This window comes from Galeopterus variegatus, unplaced genomic scaffold (assembly GCF_000696425.1).
Source record: "Galeopterus variegatus unplaced genomic scaffold, G_variegatus-3.0.2 Scaffold5962, whole genome shotgun sequence".
Lineage (NCBI taxonomy): Eukaryota > Metazoa > Chordata > Mammalia > Dermoptera > Cynocephalidae > Galeopterus > Galeopterus variegatus.
The window spans coordinates 69,184-77,834 of record NW_007732073.1 but is presented as its reverse complement, the minus strand read 5'-3'; the positions used below and the strand labels follow the sequence as shown (position 1 = coordinate 77,834).

General features: G+C 39.6%; 1 protein-coding gene across 4 annotated transcripts in view; it reads right to left on the bottom strand.

Annotated features, from left to right (window-relative positions):
* Nucleotides 1-3,622: 3,622 nt before the first annotated feature.
* BROX (BRO1 domain and CAAX motif containing) overlaps nt 3,623-8,651 on the bottom strand; it is a 21,420-nt gene continuing 16,391 nt past the window's right edge. For all 4 annotated transcript variants that reach the window (XM_008590277.1, XM_008590276.1, XM_008590275.1 and 1 more), the window contains 3 exons: nt 8,116-8,266; nt 5,033-5,192; nt 3,623-3,916 (listed from right to left, as the gene is read on the bottom strand). In XM_008590277.1, the coding sequence (XP_008588499.1) occupies nt 3,830-3,916; nt 5,033-5,192; nt 8,116-8,266 (398 nt within the window). In that variant the 3' untranslated portion in view covers nt 3,623-3,829. The remainder of the gene's footprint in view (nt 3,917-5,032; nt 5,193-8,115; nt 8,267-8,651) is intronic.

Sequence of the window (8,651 nt, the reverse complement as noted above, 5' to 3'; positions counted from 1 at the left end):
GCACTGAAATTCCAGAGGTGACCAGCCTGGCAGCTCCAGCCACCTTAAGTCCTGCCTAGCTAGCCACCCAGAAGGCTGCAATCAAAAGCTTGAGGCAAACTACTTATGCATTAGAAACTCTGCATTAGAGAAGCAAAATTCAGGTAACCGGGTGACCTAACACTTTCTCAGGGGAGCACTCTGAGTGACCCTGTGAGCTTACACCCATCTCAAGCACATCATGGGCATTAGATACACTGAACTGCACAAGTGATAGCTCTGGCCTTTTAGATAAGCACAAATAGCCTTCTGTTCTATAATATAAACTCCCTTTCGAGATTAACTATTTTAATTCCTTTTAAAATTGCTACTAAAATATTTTTAAATAAAAACTTAAATTTTAAGCAAATTATTCTAATGCCAAGTAGAAGTCTTGAGATACAAAGTTACAGTAGTCTGGTGACACTGCAAGTTTGTTTTATGCATGTTAAAGGGGTAAGAAATGCGGTATAATTGTCCCTTGGTATCTGCAGGGTGGAGACTGGTTCTAGGATGCCCTGCAAATACCTAAATACATGGATGCTCATCTGTTATATAAAATGCTGTAGTATTTGCATGTAACCTATGCACATCCTCACATATACTTTCTATCATCTCTAGATTACTTAAAATACCTAAAGCAATAGAAATGCTCTGTAAGTAGCTGTTATACTATATTGTTTAGGGAATAATGACAAGGAAAAAAAAGTCTGTATGTGTTCAGTACAGACACAACCATCCATTTTTTTCCCCCAGATACTTTTGATCTGTGGTTGGCTGCATGCATAGATGTGGAACCCATGGACACGGAGGGCCAAATGCATTTTCTAAAGCAGAATTACTCTGGAAAACAAAGAAATATTTCTGAATACAGTTTTATTTTTGAGTACATTTATATAGCAATAAAAATGCCACCTCAAGTTTCCAAAGCACGGAGCTTTCTACAGATTATTGTACAGCAATAAGGATAAGCTCACTAGCTTAGCTTACTATACTACACAAATACCGTGTTATACTGGAAAATACTATGTATCAGACATAAACAGGCTGACCAAAATCCTACTTTGAAATTAAAAGGTGATTGGTAGTAATAAACACAAGGAGAAACCAAACAGGTCAAGAAGTGTTTTAAAACATTACTGTAAAGAATTATGATTTTGTATTGTATTAACTCTGTTAATGATTTAGTAAGTGTAAAAACATTTATCAAAAAACAAAAATTCCAATGAAATTATAAGTAGAATTACTTTTATTTTCATAAAAAGATAACTCACTATACAAACACCATCTTTAGCAGTAGTATGTTAGCTGTCATTGCCCAGAATGAGATATGTGCAATAATTAATACAAATAGTTACATATCTCTTATAATCTTCACACAAATTCTTTATATCGGATAATTTACCAAAATTTCCAACACCATTTCAAAAAATATTATACATAATTAGATATTTTAGTCACAAAATGTCACCTCTGCTGAGTCTACAGAATATTATCTGCTCATGTCAAAGTTGCCAACTATTGATTTAAAGTAATACCAATATTTACTGCATTTTACAGAAGCACTGAGCATATTACATGTTCTCTTTTCATATATGGTAACATAAATAATCCACGCAAATGTCAATGTGAAAATTTAGTAACTGGATTAATAAGCATTAGTACCTAAGGTAAATAGGTCCTACAGGCAGAGAAAACTGGCATTAAGTACTGTTTAAAGTTTTGTCAGTAAATAGCATACTGCAGACAAGTTATTTGGTAATAAGAATCACACAAAATACAAAAAATTTAATAAATATTTTTTCTACAGACAGCCAAATAAAAATGTCTGTTATAATTATTCTGGAAACTGCAGCTTCAAATATTAAATGTTATACTGCAAGCAGTAATTAGCATTTCTACATTTTTTAAAAAACCCTCACTGATTCTATGTCACTTTTTTAAGGAGTGTAAACTATGATATATGATTTAAGTCATTATTTAGTTGAACACACTATTGATTCATTTTTTTTTTGGCAGCTGGCCAGTACAGGGAACTGAACCCTTGACCTTGATGTTACAAGGCTGTGCTCTAACCAAATGAGCTCACTGGCCAGTCCTGAACACACTATTGATTCAGTCAGGCATAATCTAGTCATTCTTCATAATGAAATGTATATTCCTATTTTAATACTTTATGCAGATTTTTCTTATTTTTCATATGGCTGCTGTGTGTACTCAATAGTTTATCTATGGAAGTGCTCAGTATAGTGCTTGGCACATAGTAAGCTCTCAATACACACTTCTATTAAATCTATTAAATGAACGAATCTGTCATTTATAATAGGAAAATTAGCTATCAATCACCCCAGAAAAATCAAAAGATAAACGTATAGATGTGTGACTGTATTACACATTCACTATTTCCCAAGTTTGTATACATACTAAAGTGTTTCAAATATTATGACCTTTTCAAATATTACAATTTTTTAAGATCACTGTGTATCTATGTTTGTTCTCTTAAGTTTTTGCTATGGCCTTTGGCCTAAAACAAAACAATTCTAACAGGATATGTATATTAGAAAACCATATAAAAACAATGCACACTGAAATCAGGTAGCAAAAGCATTTGACTATAACTTCTTCAAGAAAGAAGTAGAGAGTTACCAGTGTAATTCAGGACAACATATGTCATTTAAGTTTAAAGTTTTTTCTTTACATCATGCAATGTTGGACTTCTTCAGAAAACATTTTCCATTCTACTGTCTTCTCTTATATAGAAACATTAAAAGCTGTTACAAAGTTCTGACCTCTAAGTAAAAAACCCATTAGAAAAGGTACCTGTAAAAATCACTGTAGGGTTACTGAATGAAGCACAGAGCTACTAGAATTGGGATAAGTTCTTAAAGGTCTCACATACCTATAAACACTGAGTTTTGAGTAAATTATAGATTCTAATACATGCAAGGGATTTGGTATGCAGGATTTCTGGTGTTTAACTATAAATGACTTTTCTTTTCCCTATCAGAAAAGGTAAATGACTCAGAATGTAACAAGTCTGCTGCAATTAACACAATGGTGAGGGGGGAAGAACTGTTTCTGTTAAAAATTGAATCCTATCATTCTTCTAGGATCAAAGAAGAAGGAAAATAAACTTTTGTGAAGCTAGAAAAACATACCTAAAACCACATGATTCAGGCCTATAATGTATTACTTGGAACTTATTACTATCTAGAGTTTGAAAAAAAGACCGAATCCCTAATACACCCTTTAGAGGCTCAATAAAATCTTTCACATGTTGTCCTGATTAAAAAGGAGAGTTTGGGGCCGGCCCAGTGGCGCACTGGATAGTGCGCCGCTTGGGAAGTGCGGCGGTGCTCCCGCCCGAGGGTTCGGATCCCACATACAGACCGGTTCCCGCTCACTGGCTGAGCGAGGCGCGGGAGCAACACCGAGGGTGGCGATACTGTTGCCGGTCCCGGTCTGGTACGGGGGCGACACTGAGGGTTGCGATCTGTTGCCGGACACGGATAAAGACAAAAAAAAAAAAAAAAAAAGGGAGTTTGGAAAAAAAACCAAAAAAATTTTTGCTTATTTAAAAAAAAAAAAAAAAAAAAAAAAAAAAAAAAGGAGAGTTTGGACACAAAGCATGAAACATCTCTGCTATATTAAAAATCAAGAACAGATAGACTGAAGGCAAATTCCCTCTGAATGCAATAATTATGCTACAGGCTTCGGAGAAATCATTTCAAAAAATATGAACTGAAGCTCTGTGGTTTATCTTATCTACTAGTGGAGAAATTCTAAGTGCATATTGTATTTTAGGAATATTTCAGGAGATGTAGCACCCCGTGTCCTTCTGAGGTTTGATATCTGGCTCTTTCACAGGTTTCACTTCTTCTTCTGGTTTGGGCTTGGTCTAAGGAGAAAGAAAAATACAGTTTACATACATACACTAAGATCTGGAAAACAAACACTAGATCTTTTCTGCTTCAAACTTTTAAGATATGCTATATTAAATTACACAAACACTGACATTAACAAAGCTATTCCAGAAGCTACATGTCAATTCACTTAAGACATAATCGGAAAGCAACATTTAGTGAAGATGAAAACCTAGATTGGTAGTCAAAAATCAAGCGAATGGTACTCCTACTCCACACTCTTTCTGAGGAGGGGGAAACCGAGTGACAGGTCTACGCATGTGAATCTCTAAAGTTTATTATTTTGTTTTTGGGTTTTTTTGGTAGCCGGCCAGTATGGGAATCTGAACCCTTGACCTTGGTGTTGTAATACCACGTTCTAACCAACTGAGCTAACCCACCAGCCCCCAATCCTAATGTTTAAAAATAACTTGTGATAGTAACCAGCTATCTCTTAGGGCATTATGTTAGAGGTCGAACAGAATATAAAGATCGTTATTTTAAGGAATAATGGTTTTAGTATGGGAAGGAAATTATATAAAAACAACCCAACTTCAAGGAAGGCGCAGTGGCTGCAAAATAATTCCCATTCCTTTTGTCACGGATCCTTAGTCTTTTGGTAGGTAAACCTCATGTTTCCACTTAATCTACCATTTGATTTAGAACGCCAAGATGTACTTAGGTATAAACAAATAAAAGCATTTTTATTTATTCCTGGATGATTCATGGAATGCTGAAATTAGGTCAAATCTTCAAATACCCTGCAATATGCTAAACAAAAAACAGTATTTCTACAGTAATATAAACAGGGATGAGATCTTTTCTCTCACACTTTCCTTAGAGGAAGCACTGACAAATTGTAATAAGGCAAGATGTGTTGAAAACAATGTTAGTCAATTATGCAGAAAATCAGAAAACATTTAAAAGGCCTTATCTCGGAGAGTATTCTACAAAAGACTATACCAAGCACTACAATTTACTAATTTAACCTTTAGATAGATAGATAGATAAATAAATATATATATATATTTAAACAGAGACAAATATCAGACACTAACTCTAAATCATCTTTCTAAACTTTCAAGAATGGAAGGAAAAACCCAATCTCATACATTGTCATCCTTGGGCCTTTTGGTGAGATCAAATGCAGCCAATGTTTCTGGTGTCCAGTGTGCACTTGTAGGAGGAAATTCGAAAGGTACAGGTTCTACAAGACCATAATTTGCTTTGAGTTCCAGTTGTGGGGCTTCTGCTGGAATTTTTTGAAAGTAACTGTAAAAAACAAGTTAAACAGCACTTCAATAATTTATCTGGTAACTATTAGAACGTCTAATATGTTCAAGGCCCTGTTCAAGATGGTGACTAATGATGAATAAGAGATTTCTCTGCCTCATGTAGATCACAGATGAGTAGGAAAGAAAGTCAAGAAAACCTGTCAATTACAATACAAAGTACCTGAAGCTATGACGAACGTACAATGCCATGAAAACACAAAAGAGGGGCAATTAACCCAAATCTGGGGTTTCAGTAACTCTTCTTAAAAGAAGTGATTAAAGGAGAACTAAGCATGTTCAAGGAAGTGAAAAGCTCAGTATGACTAGACTCAGAATGTAAGAGAAACAATGTAAAGAGATAAAAGCAAGAACAAGATTGACTCTACCAACCTACATAGTGGTGATCTGCAGTTTGAACAACACTGATTTAATAATGGAAAACTGTTTGAAAGCACAAGGAAAGACTGAGATTTATAGGTAGTTGAAGCCAAAATGAGATGAATATGCAAAAGGAGTTAAGAAAATACACACATATAACATATGGAGAAAGAATGGCAGGGAAACAAAGAGAAAATTAGGACCCTATGGGAATGTCCTAATACAGCATGCTAATAAGTCATGTTTAAATTTTAAAATCTTCTTATATATATGCATCATCAGAAATAGAGGGCTTCCGGTCAAGATGGCTGAACAGACGGTCCCCAGCGTCACTCTCTCCCAGAAATCAACCAATTTACACCTATATAAAAGCAACTAAAGGGGCCGGCCCGGTGGCGCACTGGATAGTGCGCCGCTTGGGAAGCGCGTCCCGGCCCGAGGGTTCAGATCCCACATACAGACCAGTTCCCGCTCACTGGCTGAGCGAGGCGCGGGAGCGACGCCGAGGGTTGCGATCCCGTTGCCGGTCCCCGGTCCGGTACGGGGGCAACACTGAGGGTTGCGATCCGTTGCCGGACACGGAAAAAGACAAAAGACAAAAAAAAAAAAAAGCAACTAAAGCCAAGTTGGGGCCGCTAGAGCTCAGGGGAACCTATGGAGTGCATGAAGGTGGGAGAAGCCATGATGAGAGAAAGAAAAAACCGCTCTAAGCATTTCAAGTCCTAGCTGCATCCAGGCTGGAGCTGCTGAGTGCACAGAGTGGGAGCCAGCAAAAGCTGCAGCTGTGCCCTTCAGATGAAGTTGCTTGGAGGAAGCAGGGGAGAAGAGGGCTGTGGTGGCACCCGGACTAGCAATACCACTAATAGGATTCCCATTGACCCATCCAAGAGTGGGGAGCCACAACAACTGAAAAAAGGAGCCACTCAGAGGCCAGTGAGTCATCACAAGGGACCTACCTACGCATGGCCTGTCCCATAGGAAGTGTGTGCAGCATGGGCGGTGGGGGAGACAGGTCCACTGGGAGAACACTGGGGCACAGCAAGGACAGCTGATTTGCACCCCAATCAGTGAAGGACCACTCAGAGGAGACTGGTCAGGAATATAGAATTGCATGGGGTGCAGTTTGATGAAAAGACTCAGGTCCAGACCAGAGTTTCTAAACAACCCAGGTGCACTGGATCTCTTGAGAACCAGAAGTACCTATAAAGTCAACCATTAAAACCTGAGCTGCACAAAAAGCCTTCCCTAGGGAATCAGCAGCAAAGCAGCAATCTATCTCAACCACAGAGCTCAAGTACTGGTCCCCACAGGAAGTTCCCCCATTTTAGAAGTAAGCAAAGGACAAGTTAGTTTCAAAGCAGAGTTTAAATGGTGGAAACAGCAAATATTTCAACACAGAAATAGAAGAAAAAACAAAGTACCCACAACCAGAGACAAAGTTTCATATTAACTAGTAAAGCTCTCATTTCACCAAAGAACACCTGTAACACCTAGAAGGACCAAAAATCCCCTAGGCTACCAAGCCAGAAAGCGGGGAGGGGCAGGGGCCTCAGCAATGCCCCCTGACACCCGTAATCAATCCTGAGGGTGGGGGATGAGGGCCTAGGCCACGCCCCTCAGACATGTGCAGCATTCCCAGCTGCAACCACTAGGCTCTTCCAGTTGGGGTGGTGGGAGCCTTGGGCCTTAGCCATGCCTCCTCAACACCCACAGGCAGCCCGGCAGCGACCACTGAGCCGATGCAGGAAGCACCCTGGACTCTCCTGAGCCACAGTGGTGTGGGGCTGAGGGCCTTGGTCATGCCCTGCTCAACACACACAGCCAGCCCAGTGGCAACCACTGAGCAGCCACAGGAAGCACCCTGGGCTCTCTGGAGCCAGGTGGTGGGGGGACCAAGGGCTTTGGCCACACTCCCTGACATCTGCAGCCAGCCCAGGAGCAACCACTGAGCTGCTGCAGGAAGCAACCTGGGCTCTCCCGAGCAAGGATGGTGGGGGGCCTTGGCCATGCCCCCCCACCTGCAACCAGTCCAGCAGCGACCACCAAACCGCAACAAGAAGGGCCCTGGGTTCCTGAGCTGAAACGGTGGGGGGTGAGGGCTCTTGGCACACCCTCCTATCATCTGCACCCAGTCTGGCAATGACCAAGCCACTGCCGAGAGCCCCCAGTCTCCCGTGGGAATGAGGGGGGTGCCACAGGCCTCAATCCCACCCCTCCTCCTTCCTCCTTCTTCCATCCCGTATCTCCTCCTTTCTTCTCTCCCCCTCCCTCCCAACTGCTCCACAACAACATCCTAGAATGTAAAAGATAATATTAATAAAATTACATTTTCTTTAAAAAAATAAATAGAGTAAAAGTTAAGTTTTACATAATTGAACTTTATCACCAATTTAAAGAGAAAACTGATGCTCAACCTAAATGCAATTTAACCTAAAACCTTAGGGAATAGAAACTAATAGAAACTGTGACATTACTACCATATTAATCTTAATATTATAACTTTAAATCAACATAATATTACTAAAATAATACGCCGTACTCACATAAATCCATTTTCTCTCTGACATTTTTCTAGGGTATTCTTCACAAGGTTTCCAAGTTTCCTAAAGAACAAGTGTCCTGAAGGTTTGACTGTTGGTCCAGGTCCTTTGGTTTCCCCATAGTCTTTGCATAATGCTTCTGCCTTTGCATAAACTGCATGTGAAAGGGATATAAAATCGTTTCATTATAACTAATCATTGCTGATATATACTTAAAAGGTTTTAAAGTCAGAGATAGTGAGAAGTTTATTGCTTTTTATCTAGTATAACAGCAATACCAATAACAGTACAATAAGTGGAAGGTGGGTATCTTCTAAAGGTTCTAGATTTTTGAAACATTTTTTTTCTTTCCTCCAATTACCTAACGCATTCCCATTCCCTTCTGTTTAATCAGCCAAACTTTTTTTTTTTTTTTTTTGTCTTTTGTCTTTTTCCGTGTCCGGCAGCGGATCGCAACCCTCAGTGTTGCCCCCGTACCGGACCGGGGACCGGCAACGGGACCGCAACCCTCGGTGTTGCCCCTGCGCCTTGCTCAGCCA